At 42.0% G+C, this 20,365-nt stretch overlaps 1 protein-coding gene across 3 annotated transcripts in view; it reads right to left on the bottom strand.

Annotated features, from left to right (window-relative positions):
* Positions 1-799: 799 nt before the first annotated feature.
* shroom1 (shroom family member 1) overlaps positions 800-20,365 on the bottom strand; it is a 35,963-nt gene continuing 16,397 nt past the window's right edge. The window contains exons 2-10 of one of the 3 annotated variants that reach the window (XM_073479024.1): positions 16,616-16,656; positions 10,500-13,374; positions 10,215-10,401; positions 9,486-9,547; positions 8,491-9,132; positions 7,692-8,285; positions 6,758-6,866; positions 6,000-6,272; positions 800-3,530 (exon numbers count right to left, since the gene is read on the bottom strand). In XM_073479024.1, the coding sequence (XP_073335125.1) occupies positions 3,276-3,530; positions 6,000-6,272; positions 6,758-6,866; positions 7,692-8,285; positions 8,491-9,132; positions 9,486-9,547; positions 10,215-10,401; positions 10,500-13,153 (4,776 nt within the window). In that variant the 5' untranslated portion in view covers positions 13,154-13,374; positions 16,616-16,656 and the 3' untranslated portion in view covers positions 800-3,275. The remainder of the gene's footprint in view (positions 3,531-5,999; positions 6,273-6,757; positions 6,867-7,691; positions 8,286-8,490; positions 9,133-9,485; positions 9,548-10,214; positions 10,402-10,499; positions 13,375-16,615; positions 16,657-20,365) is intronic. The other 2 variants (XM_073479023.1, XM_073479025.1) reach the window with 2 other exon arrangements.

Here is a 20,365-nt window from a genome sequence, read left to right as displayed (position 1 = left end):
AGGCCTTCTGACATGCTGTCGCTTCACATTTTTTACCAACGTGTCCAAAAAAGTGTCATATCCACGTGTTACTTCACCTCGTTTCAAGACGTTGACACTCTAAAGTTGCACATTAGCATTTATTTTGTAATGAAACACATCAGTATTAAATATGAGACTGACTTTGTGCAGTGAAGGATTCAGTTATGTAACAAAATTTCCCACGTTATATAAAACACTATTGGGATTTCTGAAGAGGAAACATTGCTGACATTCAGTTTTCCCAAACACGAGTTCTAAAAAATAGTTTCCTTCTTCCGTGTGCTGACAGATGACCCATTTCTATTATCATCTCCATTCAAAACCTCTTTCTGTACAATTCTCTTCTCCCAGGAGTAAAACACAGATTTAATGTTATTGTATGATACTGTTTTTTTTCCACAGTTCAGTGACCGTAAATGATTCAACTCTCAGAGGCAGTGTGTTGATGTGCCTGCAGAGGGCAGAGACGATCTCTGAGAGGAACAACCGATCCAGGAGAGCATCAGCTACTGAGGAAACTTCAGATTTTAAGTAGGGGAAAGCCAAAATATGACATTAAATAACATTATTTGTCAAGTTTAAGAGAAATAATGTGACTAAATATCCAATGTTAGCTGTTCTCACAGCTTGAATATTTCAGGACGTAAATCACTCTTTCTATAAATATTTCACGCAGCCTATATTTGTACTTCTATATATAGTATCCTGCACGTGATGAGATGCTCCTGCACCAATTGTTCTTTACCGTTGAAAAATAAGAAATGTGGTACACTTGAAGGAGAGGGAGAGCTTAATTTATTCACAATATTACAAACATCGTGGAATTTACAACTCCAGACAGGCACAAAAGAAACAACTCAAACTCTCAACTGGAAAACAGGTGTGAAACATAGCAGAAAAGGTGGATTTAGAAAATGTCTGTGCTGTCATACCACCAGCTGGGACTCGCTGAAATATGTCTTTCCTTCTTGGCTTTAAAACAGATTCTGTTGTGTATCAATGTCACAGTGTGTGAAACAAAATCCCCAACTAAATAAATGTAATCCTACTTCAAAAACAAACCCCACTTTTTTTTCCGGCAACCTCAACAGAACAAGAAATGACTCAGGGAGTTTGTTAGTATGCACACATAGCGAGGACTAAAATGAGATTTATCCATGTGCTGCTCCTTTGTGGGAACCTTTTTTCACACTTTCTCCTCCCCTCCAGGCTTTTCTTTCTCCAAAACGTTGGTCTTTTGCATACTTTAGGAATTCCAGCAGGCTGCAGGGAACAACATAAGAGTATTTTCTAACCCTACAGGCCTGCGTCAGCACAAAGGCCAAAACAAACACACGCTTGTTTAGCAAACTGAAGCGGGGCAGAGCTGTAAACCTCCAGAGAAATAGCTGAGGAGGTGGTGAAATTGTTTAGCGAAAAACATGAAAATGCGTTTCAGAGAGGAGGGGTTTCTAAGAAACCAATTTTTTTTGACATTGTGAGTTAGTGAATAATGTTTTTTGTGAGTGTGGAGGTTGCTGATGATGCTCTGCCTCTTTGTGGTCATTATTACATAAATATCATATACACAAAAGTCAACCCAGACACTGGATTATTTTTTTTTTTCAGTACAGCCAACAGGAAGAATTTCCTGAGGGACGATAGCATTTTGATCGCTTCATGACTTCATAGGAGTTTTTGTTGAAAACGTACACAGCAAACACCGAGAGGAGTTCTGTCTCTCTGTTCAACAACTAATCTCTACACACACATAATTAAAGACATTCATGATTTCAAGCGCGTGCACACACACAAACACACACACGCTGCACATAATCTGATGTCGAGCGACAGCTCGCATCTCTTTCGACAACGCTCTGATGTGTCAGGTCGAAGATTCTGTAAAAAGAAGTTAATATAACTATAAAACTAATGACAAATGCAGGTTTTTAAAATGTGAGATTCTTTAAAGATTAGAGGGGAAAGTTATTTGATTCAAAAGTGTGTTTTTTTCATTCAGGGCTACCTTTAACTAAAAGCGGTGTAAATTTAAATAAACTTAAAGGCTACACGTGTCTAAAAGTGGCTACTCTGTGGAGGTAGAGAAGAGAAAATGAGTTTAAGACACCTGAAGTGAAAATTTGTGGACTTTCCTCCTGACAAAAAAAAAAGTATTTCAAGTATCACGTGTCACTTCTGCAACAAAGGGACATTGGGAGAAAATACTCAGTGATATAATTGCTTACTTATAATCTGCTTTAAAGAGGTTTAGCACCCCTGTATGAGGAACCATTCCAGCATGAAATCATCGAGACTTAATGACATTAAGTATGAAATTAGCTGGAAGAGTATTAGTACACAATCCTTAATGTTCCTGGGTGTGCTCATGTACCTTAAAAACATTATTTCGACATTCCTATTTAAAGATTCATGACAGAACAAAGGAAAAATAGAAATATAGTTTGAACGGATGGAGTAAGGCTTTCGCTCGAGATTATTTTGAATCTGATCTGAAGAAATGTGCATTTATGTATCATTACAAAGTGCTTTTTTTCATTCACCCTTTTTGGTTTTTAGTGCCTTAATTTGAAACATTTAACAATAAGAACATATTTTTTAAAAAAAAAGATTAAATCTACTACATCTATTGTACATTTCAACTGACATGATACAGTACAGCGCCCCCTCTCTGGCTACTCTCTTTCACTGAAGCCCCCTCACTGGTCAAAAATACAATCTTAAAGCTTATAATAGGTTTACACAGGTGCAGATACAGGGCTGTAGCACTACCATCTTAATGGAAAGTGAAGGAATTGCTAACAGGGGACGCAACGTTTCCACCCAGCAGCTCTTAATGGAAAAAAACGTTCCACAGCAACACCAATATCAAGGCACGCAGAAAAACAGTTCAGTCCTCTCGTCAAATGTACAACAAAGTCTACAGATGTACATCGCGGATTGTGCAGACTGACAATGGGCGGAGATCGGGTGGGTGAGCGTTCTGGGCACCCTCGGTAGACGACAGAAAGGCAAGGAGTCTTTATAGCTCGTCTCATGTGCAGTCTGTAGTTATGAGAGGAGAGCAGATCCTCACAAGCCCTCTTCAAAAGGGCAAAAGAAAGTCATGACAGGGTGCGCCAGGGTTGGGGATACCAGCTGGACCACTTATAATCCACGCCTTGTGTGTCTAAGAGCCAGAAAAGTACAACCAAAACTCTGTCTTTTTGAGCATCCTCCTTCAAGGTAAGAATGGAGAAATCAGTGCTTTCATCGCCTCACAGATTGAGGCTGTTGTTGAGAGCCTCCAGCTGCTCCTCTCCCAGCCTCTGCTTCTCCTCCAGGTCCTTCTGCCGGATGAGCAGCGAGGCCTTGGTCTGCACGAAGCGCCGGTAGTCCTGCAGCTGCTCGGCGGACAGCTGGCGCGACAGGAAGGTGGAGACGAGGTTCTCTCTCCGGTCCAGGTTATCCTTCAGATCTTTGGCGTCCTCCCTCTGTTTGCACAGCAGACGATGGCGACTGTCCAGAGATTGCTGAGTGCAGAGACAGAAGAAGATAAATGACACCTTATATCATTAGAAGGTTGAGTTTCCTCGCTATCTTACATGATTTTGCTGAGGACAAAGAAATATGTTCAGTTTGTTATTGAAACTTTAACCCCCTTTCTTCTGGTGTTGAATTCATGCCTTGCAGAGCATTTAGACCCATGTATGGAAGCCCATTTCTGCCATTTAATCTCACAATTTCGACTTTTTTATCTTATAAGTATGACTTTTTATCTCATAATCATGATTTATCTCACAACATTGGCTTTAATCTCATAATTATGACTTTTCAGTTAAAATATATGACTTTTTAATTTCTAATTTCTAATTATGTTGACTTTTAATCTCAGAATTATGATTTACATGGCAATATTTTTTTCATCAAGCTTTATTTTCATCTTTAACTGGCAGAAATGAGCTTCCATACCAATGCTCTTGATATGAGATGAAAAAGTAAATACCCTGCAGTAAGCATGGAGGATTGCTGATCTGCAATGTAATCACATCAAAACCCTTTTTCTTTTTACAGCCACAGTATACTTTTTTTTTTTATTGGAAGATGATATGGTGTCTGATGCAATAGAGAGATGTGAAAGTTTTATGATCATGTTTCTAACAGCCTCAGGACATGAGGTGCAGTGTGTTCTTGTGTCAACAGAGGGCAGGGTATATACAAATGTCACCGAAACCGGGCTGGAGTTTCGGTGAGTCAGTGTAAATACCAGCGTTGCTGATAACAGCAAGAAAACAAATGAGCCTCTAACAAGCCCTCAGTACGCTGCACGTTCATCCAGCTTTCTGCAGATGGACAAACCAACAAGGAGCTCTTTCAAGGGAGTAAATCTAGAAATCTAATGCATCCGTGCAAACATAAACTGATGCAGAAAGCACAATGAAACAAAGCAAAGCACAGAGCTCAAGTCAGATCCCGTGACTAATATTTGTCATGATAACATTTGAGACTGCTGTCAGTCATTTAGGTCTTTATTAAAATATAATGTTATTTGCTTCAAACACATTTTACTGGAGCAATTAATTCTCAATAATTAATTATAATAATAATTATTTCTCAATATATCAAACCAGAGAGTGCAGTCCTATCAAACTGCAGCATATCCAAAATAATCTTCAATTGTCTGATAAACCATTCGGTTCAAACACAGATAAGCCATTATATTGGCAATTACACACAGATAAACGACATTTTTGGAATTCCACGCAGTGAGAAACCTTGACTCCATTAACGCCGTCCTTCAACTTTTGGCTTCAAGTGGCATGTTTGCTGTTCTTAAGTAAACAGAGAGCGAGAGTATAGCTGAAGGCATGGGAGTAGCTTTGCACTGTTCACCAGAAGCTCTAAATGAGCTGCGGTGAATTATGCGATATGCACTGTGACATGACACAATGTTCCTTCAGGACACTCGAGCACAGTATGCTTTTACTCACATGTAGCAGTGTGTATGTGTAAACAACTTCAGGGGGAAAAGGCAGGAGGAGCGTAATGGGATTGTAAAACATGGAGCACATGATGGTGCATTAAAGTATTTTATCAGTTTGTATTTAACCAAGTGAGTTGACCTTTAACCCTAGAAATCAGTCAGAGCCATGTCAAAGATGTATTCACAATATTAGTGCTCTCTAATGAGAAGAAAACCGATGGATTCATAGTTTGATTTTTGTGGCTCCATGCTTGTAACTACTTGCAAGGTGACGTGAAATGTGAATAATCACAGCACTCTGACAGAAAACCCAAAGACAAACAAGAAGAAAGGATTAAAACATCCTTTTTTTGTTATTATTATGTTAATTTGGGAAAAAATTTCTCCCTTTAGCTTTAGAAACCGTGGATGTCGAACTGTCATTGAACGCATCACCAAGAGTGTTTTCAAAACAGTCCCCAGTTTGTGTTAATATCAGACAATTATGCAACTCTGACTAAAAAAGTCTAAGAGATCCGCTGATCGTGAAATTCTGGGCCGATACCAATGTTTTGTTGTTGTTGTTTATTTTGTTTTTCTTGTTATTTATTCTTCATTAGACTTTCTTCGCAAGTACAAATTACACATTTGATCATATAGATTGATGCATCAACCATTTTTTCTTTGGAAAGTAATAAATACAATTGGAAAAAGCCTTTTGTTGCCTATAATATAACTATCTACTCAATGATAAGGATTGTTTTTAGTATTTACATAGCCTTACAGACTGATGGCAGTTATGTCACAAGCCGGTAGTTCAAGAATGTGCCAGCACAAAATTGATGAGACACATAAAGGTAAAAATTTAACATCAGCCACTGCCATCGGCGAATCTCGTGGTATCTGTTGATAAGCCACCAGCAGCCAACAAGGAAAATATCTGCCAATAACAATTTCGGTACATCCACAATTAATTATTAACTGCAATGATTGACAGAAAAGACAAGAAAAAATAAAAGAAATGATTTCCATTCCTCACCTTCTCCTCAGCATCTGTGTGTTGGTCCACAGTGCTCAGGGCGTTCTGTACCCTTGCCAGCCGTGCAGAGAGGCACAGCAGCAGGCTCACCACTCTCTCCAGGTCTCCAATGAACAGGTTGTACCTCTCCAGCTCCACGGGCTGACAGCGCTCACGGACCAGCACCTCCAGAGTCTCCCCGTGAGCCACGTTCTCCTGAATCTCTGTCTGGAGGGGATTGCGCATTTCTTCCAGTGAGCGCAGACGCGTCTCAATATAAGACACCAGCAGACCCTGTTAATTCAAGCAGAGAGGGTGAGATGTGAGATGACACTTCAGAACAGATACACATTGTGAAACTGGGCCAAATGAAAAAAAAATCTGGAGAAATAAACACTTGTCTGCAGGTGAACCATTAAAAGGATTTATTTCATATTTGCTTACTTGCAGTCAGGAAGAAGGAGAGTCTATGTGCTAAGCCAAACATTAGGCAAGTGGGAGAAACCGATAAGAGGCAGACAGTACATCGTGTGATAAGAGAGACTATCTCGGCCTGAAATGAGTCCACTTAAGGCCAAATAGCATCAAGATGGTATCAATGTGAAATCACCACATAGTTCAGTACAAAGTGTGTCGTTTTAAAGTCCTGTTTGTTCTGCTGTCCTGTCATTTTTAATGTACAGACAATAAAGCTGACTCAAAGACATACATTTTTGCTACTCACTGGGCTTACTTTGTTTTGTTATGGCATCTTCTTAATGGCATAAATGAATAATTACCTTCTTCTCAGTGATGTCAGCTTTGCTCTGCGGGTCTGTACACTGAGGTTTAAGGCTTTCAGGAGCAGAGGGACAAGGAGACGGTTCAGCCCCTTCAGCTGGTTCAGCACTAGAAAGACAAGCACATGTTTAGGTTAAGCTAGCCATGTGATGTAGCCAGTTTAATTTACATTTCAGCTGTGCCACGTATAGTCACATTGAGTATTTTCCGAGCAAAGACACCACTGTCATTTACATATTACACAATGATGAAACGCAACTGCACATTCTCTATGAATCTGAAGTGTGCTTACACTAGCAGAAATGTGACTGCATGCACAGCAGTAAGCAGAGAGCCAGGTGCGTCTGTGCATGTGATGCAACAAAAGGTAACACAGCACTGGTGGAGCTCAGTTCATTGGTCATTATGAACCGGTATCAAGTTTCGTAGAGAAACAGTAAACTAGGAATCCTAATTAACTCGACCTTTTCTGTGAGATGGATTATTCTTTCCATCTACACAGCTGCGTGTATACAAGATAAAGGGTTATGTAAACACCTGACGGGATGGGAAGTCCAGGATTTGGGAAATGTATAAAGCAAGTCGAGTAAACTTCTTATTTCTATTATTTTACAGTCATCTTCTGTGTTATATTCATCATTTTAGGTTTTTACGAGTAAGATTAAAGAACTTTTTAAGGCACCTAAATAAAAAAATTCCAGATTTGAAGCCTTTATAGTCACTTCTTAATTTTTACTATAATTGCACTTGGACTAGGCTACATGAGTAATTGTGTAGATGAGAGATAAGTGGAGATAACGCTGAAAATATAGCATTTGGTTGGTATTCGAATTCAAGCATATTCCAAACTTTCAAGACGTTTCAATATATCATTGGAAACTAGTAGGAGTGTATTTATGACTGCCAGAGCTGAGTTTAACCTCTGACACTCACGTTTCTGCTGCTCCTTTCTGTTCCTGCTTCTTCTTGTAATGCTCCTCCATCAGCAGCGTGTCTTCTGACAGCAGCTGCTCCATCAACATTAGTGCTGTCTTCCGATTGGCCAGTGGGTAGAGCACTCTAGCCAGTGACTGGTCGGCCTTCACCACTGCTTCTACGAGCTCCTCCCACTGAGGTCTCTCTGCGGGCTTCTCCAGACTCTCCGTCTCTCCCTCTGGGGTCCCCCTCTCTTCCATCTCCTGGTTTTCTCCCGACTTCTCATCTTCCGTTTCTGGAGTTTTCTTCTCTTCCACCTGCTGACTGATGTCTGCGTCTGATACCGAGGTGCAGGGAGACACAGAGGTTTCACTTATCTGCGTCGGAGGGGCCGTGCCGGTGGACTCATCTTCAAAAACATTGTCTGTCAGCAGCGAGGTCTGGAGCTCCTCTTTGATCTCTTCTTCTGGAGGGAGGATCCACAGTGACGGATCTGTGGTGACGCCGCAGCTCAGAGACACTTCATGATTTGAATCCGGCGGTGGGGCGTCACTGCTGGGTTCATCCACCGACTGCTCTTTCTCTGATGCAGTCACAGAAGTCCGGGCTCTACTGGACGTTAAACAAATTATGGTTACATTTGCAGAATAACAAACACCTGTTTAGAATGTGTTCTTGTTTACTCAGGTGCCTGATGAGGTGATAAATTCAAATGATGACAATACAATGAGAGTCAGGAAGTTGTGGCAGGAAAGTTAAATTAGTCAAATCATTTCAGAGAAAACAAACGATGCATTGGGATGGAGTCTAATCTTACCTGGAGAAGGGCCTGTTTTCACAAGGAAGCTTTGTCTGGGTGGGGGTGGATGAGGTGGAACTGATCTCCCTCTCGCCGGTCTCTAGACTTCTGGGGGAAGGTGGGTGAGATGTGGTCTCACTGGGCGGTCTGCTGGACCTGAACTCAACTGTGGCAGAACCAGGAGGTCCAGAGTGAACCCTGGCCCGAGAAGAGAAAGAGGAGGCTGGGGAGGTGGATCTACTGGAGTTCCTCGTTCCCATTGAGGCATTATCCCCTGGTTCTGAGTTCTGCTTCAACAACTTCTTCTGGGTTTGGTTTTGCATCTGTCCCTGAGTGTTCTTCTGACCAACAATCTCTGGTTCTTGTCCCACTTGCTCTGTTACATGTTGTTTCCTCCTTCCTCTTTCCTGCACCTGGGCTGACCGGACTTCGGCAAAGAATGAAACACTCCTCTTGTCTCTCTCTGGTCCACCTGGTCCAGTGGAATACCTCCCCACTTGATCCAGCTGCTCAGAACTTTTACTCAGGGCTGACGGTCTTGTTAACTTTGATGCCCCGAGCTCTTCCATGGACTTCCCCCTCTGTGCAACCACACGGACGCGCTGCTGGCCCTCAGGCGCTGGCTTTATTAAGGAGTCGTCAGTGTCATTCTTCTGGGGCCTGACAATGACATGCAGTGTTTAAATGTCTAACATGAGTCACTGATTCTACAAACGTATCATACACTAGCTCTGGAAATTTTCATAGCAAGACAGGCGGTAATAATTTGATATTCTTACAAATCACTCTGTAGTTTTAAGAAATAGGCCAGCTCCTCATTTTACAGTCCATGCATAAATCTTTTAAAAGGAATGTCGGTTTGCTGGAGCAGGTGGGTGTTGACTTTCCAGTGACACAATGAATCTAGGGGAGATTTACAGTCTGTGCCACAGCGCACACATCACTGACCTAATACTCTTCTGACCTGAAAACCAACAAAAATGTCCCAATTCGTCTGCAGTGCTGTTACATACCTCGAGGTTTCCATAGAATTAACTGGTATAGGATCCTTCTCATCGTCATGTGCCTCCAGATCCTGGGGAAATATCAAAAGACAACACATTGAAAATAACTAAAAATTTGTGCGAAGTACTACAGGAACAGCCAACTGGGGTTAATTCATATTTTTTCACTTTTGTAACGCTTTTTCTGTTTTTTTCTGACTTTACTAAAAACTTAATTTCATATACTTGTGATTGAAAGATAATCAGGCACTTTATCTGGTAAAATATACCCCTGAGCTTTGATATTTGGGATTATTTAGGTGACAAGGTTAAGACAACAGACAGACAACACCTGATACTATAACAGGGAACAATGGAAAGCAGCATGGAGGCCAGTGAGAAACTTACAGTGGTTACTTTTATGTATCTTTTTCTTCAGTCTCTCTTTCAAACGCAACAGTGACTGAATAATGTTCAAGGGCTGTTTGAGCCGCATAGAAAATTATTAGGCACCAACTTCCGTTGGCATATAAAGGGGCAAAAGTTAGTGTGTCCACCCAGGTCTCATGTTTCCATCACTGCAAATCAGAGATGGAGCCGATAAATACTTATGATGTTTGATGCATATTGTACCCTTTCCTACTAAAGACAAACGCTAAATATTAGTGGGTGTTACTGTTTTGCTTGTTTTTGTCGAGTGTGAAAGAGGTTCTATTGTCACAGACATATTTTTAGGTATCTCAGTTCGAACCAACTTACCTCAAGTGCATGTGGTGTGGATGTTGATCTGTTCCTGAAGAAACTGGGTGGTTCTGGCTGGTCCAGGAGACTCTCAACTGAGACGGACTTCCCCTGAGATGGACCTCTGCTCTCCCTCCATCTGAGTTGATTCGACTGGCCAGCATATTGGCCTGAACAAGACTGAGCTGAGAAGAACTGGGCATACCTGTTTTGTGAAAATTTAAATATAATGTTTGATTTCATACTTTCAACAAAAAAGCATCAAATGAATGTTTTGCTCTCTGGCTCTGCTTCTCTTTGTACCTGATGGAGCTGGTGGAGGAATCAAGGATGCGGCCTGCAGAGTGTGGCCTGTGGAGTTTCTTCTTGGTGTTTTTTCCTTCATGACTTGCTGATAAAGGCCTGGGACCCCAGTCGAATGGTTTCTCTCCCAGAGAATGTCTCTGTCTGGACGGAGTTGGTAACTGAGGTGCTGGTTGCTGTGGCTCAGCCACCTTCTGGCCAGTCTTACGCTCCATGTACTCCACCAGAGCCTTGTGTCGCAGATGTTTTAAGTTCGTCTTTGAAGCACTCGAGGTTGAAAGGGCTCGACCTCTTGTCTCAAACATCTTCCTTCGTGAAGCCACCAGTCCCTGCTCTCCTTTCTGCACAGGTTCCTCTTCCTCACATTCAACGGCAAACAGACTGTCACTTTCGTTGCCAAATGAGCGGCAAGCAGAGTGGACAGGGCCACCACCAAGTTGGTTAAGTTTGTCTGGTTCTGAGTAGCACATCTTCTTCTGCTCTGGAGTCAATCGTTTCCTGCCTCCGATGCGTGCTACCTGGGGCTGCGCCACCTTTTCAGGTCTCCCGTTTTCCTTTTCAGTCTCTTTGTCCATCTCCCTGTGACTCTCCCTGACTTCTTCTTTAATGCTCCCCTTCTCTGTCTCCTCAGAGGCCACGGAGGGAGTGAGTGTCTCTGTGGAGGTCTCAGAGTCCTGTGATGAGGAGAAAGTGTGAATCACTGTAGGCCTCATCTCAGGTTTTTGCCTGATACGGTGTGGCCATGACAGCTGCAAGTCCCTCCTTTTAAATGATGTCTCACTTAAGACTTTAGGCTGGGCATCCTTCAGCTTCTCCTTGTAGTACTTTTTAAACGAGTCATCCAGGGTGTTACAGGCAGAGGTGACTTCCCCTCTATCGTTCTTGCTTGTGTCACTTTTTGGAGATCTCTCATTATCGTTGACAGCCAAGTCTCCATGACCTGTTTTGTTTTGGATTGCTTCCTTGCCCTTTACACTGAATTCATTCTTTTTAGGCTGTAATGCTGCTCTGTTGGCTCCGGTGAGGTGGTACAGAAGCGGGGTTGTTTCTTTGTTTATCCTCTCGCTGGCTACATCCCCCAAGGGCTGCCGTTTCCCTCTCTTTGCCTGCTCCTCTCTCTTGTGATGGTTAGGTTGTTCATTGCTTATCACTGAAGTGACCTCCTTTGTTTGTGTGGGGCAGTTTCTGTCAGGTCCACAGTAGAATATAGGGTTGTTGGCAGTGTGGCGGCCAATCTCTCGACTCTGCATCATATCGATGTCTTCTAAGGCGTCATAGCTTCGAGAAGACTGCATCGAGGTGAGGGATAGTCTGCGATTCTCCTGGTCCTGGCTCCTGGAGGACAGGTCCTTCCCATGGGACACAGAAGTGAAAACCTCTCTCTCATCTGGAATCACACCACTGGAAGTGCGAGAGCTCTCTTGGAGAGGTCTAAACAAATTATCCATTGTGCTGTGGCATCTTTCTTTCTCTCTGAGCTGATGTGTCTCCAACACAGTAGAGCTCTCACTCCCAGCCTCAGACCCACACACAGATGCTGATTCAGACAGCTTACACACTCCCGTGACGAAGTAGAACTGACCTTTATGCTGGATGCTGCTGTTAATCAAACTCTGACCAGCATTCCAGGGACTGGCAGCTCGGGCTGGCTCTGAACCAAGCCAATCATGAGCTGATTGCGACCTTTTGCGCTGACTCTCAAAATGGCTACTGGGTTTGTTGTGATGGTCTCCATTATATGCACCACTGCTCGAGGTGTGTCTGGGTTTCAGGTGCTCAGCCTGGCTTGTGCCTCGGGGAGATGATCGGCTTAGGATGTTTGCTGACTTCTGCTGCTCAGAGGCAGTTTTGTTATCTGTAATGAAAAGATATTCCGGGTTCAATGGCACCCTGGTCTGATCATGAGGCTGGAGGTGGGGGCGGTAGCTTGGTGGCTGCTGGGCCTGAGGCTGTTGCTGTTGTGGGCCCCTCCAAACTGAGTACACTGGATCAGAATTGACGCTCGGGTTGCCTGTATCTGGGTTAGCCGTCTCAAGTCTTGGGGATTTCAGGCCATGGGGCTGTGGATGGAGTCGATTGTTGGGTCTGGGTTGTTGTTGAAGCTCAGTACCGTGCCGGTGGACCCTGCTGTTCTCCAAGTTTTTTGTGGCTATGAAACTATCCATGCGTGTTGGGACTGGAGGAGGACGGACAGGAGGGTAAGCTCCTTGGGAGGGTACCTCTTGTTTAGAGAGTGCTTTGTTGTTGGAATGGAAACTGTCATTTCCATTGTGGTGGTTTACTTTGATGTTGGTATTGTTGCGGTACTGCTGTGAGATAGCTTCCACAGAGCGATAGAGCTGGTCCATGGTCTTTGGGTCGGACTGCAGAACCTGGGTCGGATGGTAAATGGACTTTACGTACTTAAGATCAGCATAGTGGCTGAAGGAACTGGACTGTAGGTCGTCTGGGAGGAAGGGAGAGGGGTAGTCTGGGGCAGTGGAACCGCCAGAAAAGGAGCTGTAGGCGGAGTCTCCTTTGCCGTGTTGGTGATGGGCAAGTTGGTCGGCAATGCTGCTGTTGGACTTGGCTGGGGAGAGCCGGCTGACAGGCAGGCTCAGAGGATGCAGGTCCACGTTGCTCATTCTCTCAAAGTGGAAGTTGTAGGAATCCATGGAGGACTGGGGCGGATGGCAGGAAGGGAAGGGCAGGGTTTGTTAATGTGTTGTACGTGTTTGTGCACTGATGCATGTGTCCTCCTTGTGGGTGAAACTGGGGAAATTACCACCAACACATTTGCGCCAGGTTGTCCGTCACGCTTGTCGCAAATTAGGTCATTTTCCTGCCTTCCTTTTTGTTTATTCAAAGCCTCTTGAAACAGTCTGCTCAGTAGCTCCTGGGGGGAGAAAACATAAACACAACACTGACTGGTTATTAGCCTGAAATGTTGACCAAGGACTCATGCTCTTATTACATATCTTTGGCAAATGGCTGCTCACAAGTGAAAAACAAATTGAGAAAAAAAAAAAACGTGCAGACACTCAATATATCACGTGGATTAGTCTTCACAAACATCCCACTGCATAGCTGTTTTGACTGCTTTGCAACACCATGACAATCTGAAAATCTAACACAAACAGGTGTGTTTCTGTTTGATTGTCAACTTGGCATGGCAGCTCACATCACCACATAAAAGAACACCTTCCTATTTAATTTACACTGTACGCATGGAAGAAAATTCTCTATCAGCTACAGTATGTGTTTGTAAAAAAGTCCATGGGAAAAAAGATCTGCTATTTTTGCAGGGTGTACTATTAAGATGCCAGAAAACAGTAAGTCAGCACCACTGATAAATCTTTGCCTGGCATTTCTAGGTCAAATTCCTCTTGTGAGAAATCTTGCTCCTTCTGTTATAAGTTGTTAAGACAAATCTTATACAGCCTTGACTGGAAAAATGTTAATTTTTCTTCTTCCAGTAAAGACCCAGCAGGGTGGAGCACAGAGGAGGGAACCATTTCACTGTCCTAATTATGACTCCAAACATATTTTAACTCCTTATGTTTGAGTCTTTTTTCCCCTTTTAAAGCTCTTTGTCGCTTTGTTTTGAAAGAAGCTGTGCACAGTTTATTGTTATTATTCATCCATTTGGGATTTCTTCTATAAATCAAATTATAATTACAGCTGCAGTTAATAATTATTTTCACCACTGATTAATCAGTTGACTATTTTCTTGATTAAATCGATAAATCATTTGGTCTAAAAAAAAAAAATCACACTGTCCCAGAGTGACCTAATCTTTGTTTTGTCCGACCAACAGTCCAAAATTCAAAGACATTTAATTAAGAGTAACTTACACTAATTAGTTGTCAACTATTAAATTAATCGCCAACTATTTCGACATTCAATTAATTAGCATTTTTTAAAGTCTAAAAACAAGGGAAAATTCTCTGATCACAGCTTCTTAAATTTGAATATTTCTGGTTTCTTTACTCCTCTATGACAGTAAACTGAATATCTTTGCGTTGTAGACAAAACAAGGCATTTAAAGACAACATTTTTCACCATTTTCTGACATTTTATAGAACAATCAACTAACTGATTAATCGAGAAAACAATCGAAATTGAAAGTGAGCAAATCTTCACTCTGAAGAAGGTAAAATCAGATAATGTTTTGCTTTTTTGCTTGACATATATATATAGTATACAGTTGTAGATTGATTTTCTGTCAATCAATCAATCTACTAATCATTGCAGCTCTAGTCAAAACAGTAACCTTATAGCAATGTAGGTTTGGGAATTCTTCATCACCTCCTCTTACAAGACATACGACTTTGGTTTCCTGACTCACACAGTATACTGCAGCTTGGTTTTGTAGGTCAGTACAGTTAACCACCTGTTGAAGGAGCCTGCCTGCCGGTTTGCATCAATGGGGCCTCTAATTAAGAGCCTTGAGGTTGGCGGTGCACGTTGCAGCATACACATGAAAAAATGTCAGGAATTCCATATGGAACTACAGAAATCTGCGAGGATTAATCATGTGACAGACGTATAATGCCTTGTTATACAGCACTGCGACCCATAAAGACTTCCCTAACTTTTCCCCTTTCTGTTCTGCCATCAGCTGCATTTGCTTTTATCTATTTCTTGTCAAGATTAAACTTTCACTTAACTACACAAACACTATATCTGAGGCCATTATCAGGAAACCTTTAGAGGCCATTATGCTGTGGTGTTTTGCAGATTGCGCTGATTATTTTATTTGCTGTAAATGGAAAAAAGGTAACGCCTACACACTTACTTGGATATCTTACTTGAATACTGTCTCCATTTCCACCGTTCTGACGGAAAGAGTATCAAAGTCGGATCGAAAAAAATGGTATAATTGCTCTTCACTCACTTATATTTACTATAAAACAACTTTCTTTCCACCTGAGATACAGTAAAGCAAAAATACCTCTTGATTAATAATCTTTGGGCCTTCCAAACTGGATCTGCTGCAGCACTCATACTTTACAGGCCAGGTCATCTTTTGATGAACAGAACCTAATTTACTTAATTTTTTACCTGCACAGCCTAGTACAAGTACATAGACTTTAATAAGATATACAGATACAACTCTAAACATTCCTCAACACATGGAAACCTGCTATCATCATCAGCTATCCCGCAAATCTCCATCTTCATCGCAGAAACCAGCCCCTGCAAGTTAATGATAGGTTTAGGTTTTACTGTGGACTCTAATGACAGAGTAAATGTAGGCTTCTATCTCCCATGACCTGCATGCCTTTCTTGACTTGGTCATCAAGCTGAAGCTGCATACCTGTCATGCACACACAAAGGTTGATGTTGCCAATAAAACAAAGATGAGCCGACCAGTTAATCAACTCTCACGCTGCGGTATGAAAAGCTTGGCCTCATTATTGACGGAACTGCAAGAATAGACTTTGCATCTTTTGTTTTGGAGCTTTTACCAACAAGAACAAGAAATATAAGAAGACGGCAGTAAATGACAATTGAAAACTGCTTTACAAGTCAATTGCAATGAGCAACATTTTCACAGTATTGCCAAGTTTGCTGGCTAAGCTGAAAAACCTGGATCAAACATGATCCTAGGTGGTCGTTTTGCATATACACAAAACCCACCTCCCAGGAGCCTTTCAAACTACAGTATTAAGGGGGATTCCACGTGTTTATGAAGGGCCTTCTGATCTGTGGTGTGTGTGTGTGTCTCTGTGTGTGTCTCTGTGTGTGTGTGTGGTTTCCAGCCCTCCTCTTCCCCCTGCGAACAGAGAGAGGCTCCCAAACAGGGGAGCGCTCAAGTGGAAGTGATGGAGGGGACAGGCAGTGACAAAATGTACAGAGGGGAGAGAACGAGAGAGCGAGGGAGGGAGGGAGGGTGAGGCAGAGGGTGACCGGCCCAGACAAATACCCTCACACGCAAACCACAACAACAAGAGACAAGAGAAGAAGTGAACAATGACAGCAGGAAAAGCTGAACACAAGTTGGAAGGCTGGATCAACAGTCACAAGGCCGACTGGGAACGACTTGAGAGCTCAACCACTTGCAGACTGGGTTTGAATGAAAGTTTTTAAACCTAAGAGAGCACTGATTGCAAGACGAAAGTAGAAAAACTCACCCAAACTCTGAATCTAGGTTGCTGAACTTCCTGATTTCCATCTGAAAGAGAGAAAAGTTTCCTAAGTTTCACTTAAATAGGCTTTGCTGAATGATTTCCGCCGTTGTTTCTCACACAGAACTTCCTCTAAAGAGGGACCGGACCAAGTAACCAGGAGAGCTAGATATTAGAGGGAAGACTTCTAGCGAGTCCCTTCTCCCCCCACTGAGACCCGAGGCTGCCTAGCGGGAGCCACTGATTGGCCAGCGGATGACGTCCGGCTTGCCGATGCACAATGAGCGCAGCGGAGGGAATATTTCACTGCCGCAGATAGCTGCTAGTGCTGCCGGCCGCCTGAACAACAGAGAGAGAGGGGAGAGAGAGAGAGAGAAAAAAAAGAGGCCTTGCATTCCTGGCTGGCTTCAAAGACGGAGCACAGCCCGGGCGCCATTCATTCCCAAGGCCCTGAGCCCTGCACATGGAGACTAGCCAAGGCAGGAGGGAGGACGGAGGAGGGGAGGGGGGTAGTGGTGGTGGTGGGGCGAGTGGGTGGACGGGTGACCTCCCAGCCTCCACCCGAAAAAAGAAATACCAGTCACAAAGACTAACGATCCCCCACCATCACTCTCAGTTTTCCCTTTTCTCTCTTATATGTGACACCTATTAGTCTGCCCTTTATTCTTCTATTCTTTACAACCCCTGTAACTAAAGAAGTAACAAGCTAATCATTAATCAACTGCAGATATCTCTTATAATTACAACTGCAATCAGACTGATATGAAGATCATCATTACTGTAATTCATCATGTGTTCACTCTTCAAAGAAAAAACAATCTCCGCACGATAAACCAACAACTAAAATGTAACTTTAACAGTGAGGTGGTGGGTTATATTATAAAGATTAAGTGACAAGTATGTAGTGAAAATATAGTGCTAAACTCATACAAACTGCCATACACCATAGTGAGATTTTTAATACACTATAAGATCACTGATGTGTCTGTTTCGTGGGTTAAACTCACTCTCAGTAACCTCTAGTGTGATTGTCTAGTATAAGACAAAGAACCTAGTTTCTCTCTCTATTGTTTTCTATTGTGACTGGCACTGCTGGTGCTCAGCTATGTAGAGGTTTTGTTACTGTTAGCCAGAGATGTGGACTCAAGTTCAATTTGACTTGCAACTGCTACTATGGACATGATGACTCGAATGACTTGACTTCAGTTTAGTTTTTTTTTTCAGTCTGGCTGTCAGTATTTTATCGTTTAAAAGTGATGTGAAAATAAATAAGCTCTATGAAGTTATTTGTTTTTGTGTAATTATGTTTATTTTAGTGAATATCAATAATATAATATAATAATTATAATACAATACATTTTCATACAGAATAGATCAGGCTCTGGCCAAAATTGCCCCACCCATAGGGATTGGTCTGGCCCGCCAGAAGTTTCTAGCAAAAAAACAAAAAACAATTCACAAGCACAGAGCAATTTGGGCAGGAAGTAAGTCAATTAAGGGAACTTGGGATCCTATTTCTTACGGAAGCCCTAAGAGGCAAGTGATATAAAAGAAAAAATTGGAAAGATTATCTTGGCAAAACAGTTTTTCACCTGTTCTTAAATCAGAAATACAGGACAGAAAACAATACAGATCAGACTTAGAAAATGGGATGACCAGAATATTTTTACTCGCCATTTCACATCTTCACAATACAACACAACAGGTGCTTGCTTTTTGCCCCTTGTCAACCATTAAGTTTAATTTTTGCTGCTCCAAGATAAAAGGTTTAGGCATCCCTGGATTAGATACACTGGCCAATAATATTATTAGTAAGACAGATAGAATACTGCATTAATATCTTGTCTCTTCTCTCTATAAAGACCAGACACGGCAAGACTGCAGTATCTTGGGGGAGAAGAAATTACCTGAGTTGGAAAAAAACACTTGGAATTTGCTTGAAACTTGGACCAAATGACTGTTGTTAGCAGACAAAGTGTTGCAGAGAGCAGCATCAGTGTAATGTAGTTGGTTTTACTCTGCTAACAGAGGGGGAGAGGCATTTTAATCAGATTACAAAACGAATCTGTTCAACTGTAGCTTTGATGCTATTTTCAAGGTGCAAAATAATCTTGATATATAAGGTTTAATCACAGTAAGACGTGTGTATTATAGGATACGTTTCCCCTTAAGTGATCTTCTTTATTCAGAAATATGAAGGTCACACTTGTTTACACGAAACCTCCAGGGGTCAACATTAAATAGAGATGTAAACAAGGATAAGCTCATGATCACTTTCTGCCTGGCAACTGAGCTAAGTACTACATGATGGTGAAGGGAGGAGAGAGAGAAAGCCTTAAGAACTGTAAGAATTTAAAGACCATAAAAAAAAATAATCCAACGTGGTCAGGCAAGGTGTCAGGCGAGGACAGACGCATTTTTTCGTATAGAAGATTGGATTTATTAAACCCATGAATGAGGGCAGCGAACAAGAAAGGGAGGTATGAAGGATGGGAGGGGGTGTTAAATTCTTCTCAAATTCTTTCAGATTTTTTTTTTTGGTCTTTCATTGGTGATTATGTGTTCCAGTGTGACCTTCACCATCCAGCCACGAGACTGGACCACCAGGCGTCTGAGTAAGAACAAAAAGGCAGAAAGTAGATCGAGAAATAGAGAATACGAAGACGGATAGTACAGGATGACAAAAAAAGATGCATCAGAACCGCAAGAACGAAAGGTTAAAGACACTGTTGAGACTGAGAGAGGAAGATGAAAGAGACAAGCAGAAAATTCGGAGTCTATGGTGGCTGATGTCATGGTAGCCAGCCAACCAACTAGTGAGCCAAAACCAATAAGCTTGTTAGCTCTGCTAAGTCTGTTGATGAAGATGATGATGGGTTGACGGACCTTCAGACCTCTGACCGAGGAGCTAAATGGATTGGTTGTGTCCTCGAAATACTGTTGCTCTTGATCAGAAGCATTTAGCAGTAACAAACAACACTTTAAATCTGCTCAGTAGAGCTCGGACACAACCTTTTGACTCATATTAGCAGGAGAACCACAGGTGTAATGAATAACATCATTAATAACCAGTTTAGGGATGGTTGGGCCAGACTTTATTACTTTATTAGGCTAATCTAGAGCAAAATAAAGACCTATTTTAAAAGTTAGAAATCAGAAAATAACAAAACATGGCTCATAATTTGTGATTTGATTACAATGTTGTGGAGAAAGCAATGAGAAGAGAGAGACTTTTTCGAGACTGCAGTAATGGTTGGAAATATCAGCAGTATGACATCGTCAGTCGTTTTCATTTAGTCAAGAAAACGATCCTGCGCATGACTGACGAGTTAGCTTAAGTACTGAGCCCTGAGCTTTTTTCGTAGACACTCTTCGCTGATTTTTTACAGTAAAAATATCCTCGTAACTCATGAATTCTGAGCTGAGTGGATTGATGTGGTTGCTCGATCAGCCATGTCTTAATTTACCCAGAATTCATGGAAAATGTGTCCCTTAAAAGTCAAGAATTATACAACTTGAATTAACATCTATGACAAACAGCTTATAAGATCTACTTTTATTGTTCGGTCTGTCTCTTTAACTTTCAGACTGATTCAGGTCCAGCCAGATCCTCACAATTATCAAGATGGGAGGAACACATCTAAATCATTAAGTCATAGATCAGTTTTAGATCAGAGTGTATCATGTTATCAGTGGAACAAGCTTGAAGACAACTGTCAGAATGTGGTTGCATGCAGACGTTACTGCCCACAACTC

The sequence above is a fragment of the Pagrus major genome, chromosome 13, assembly GCF_040436345.1.
Source record: "Pagrus major chromosome 13, Pma_NU_1.0".
NCBI classification, from domain to species: domain Eukaryota; kingdom Metazoa; phylum Chordata; class Actinopteri; order Spariformes; family Sparidae; genus Pagrus; species Pagrus major.
Note: the sequence above shows the minus strand (reverse complement) of the source record. Positions and strands in the feature narration are given on the sequence as shown.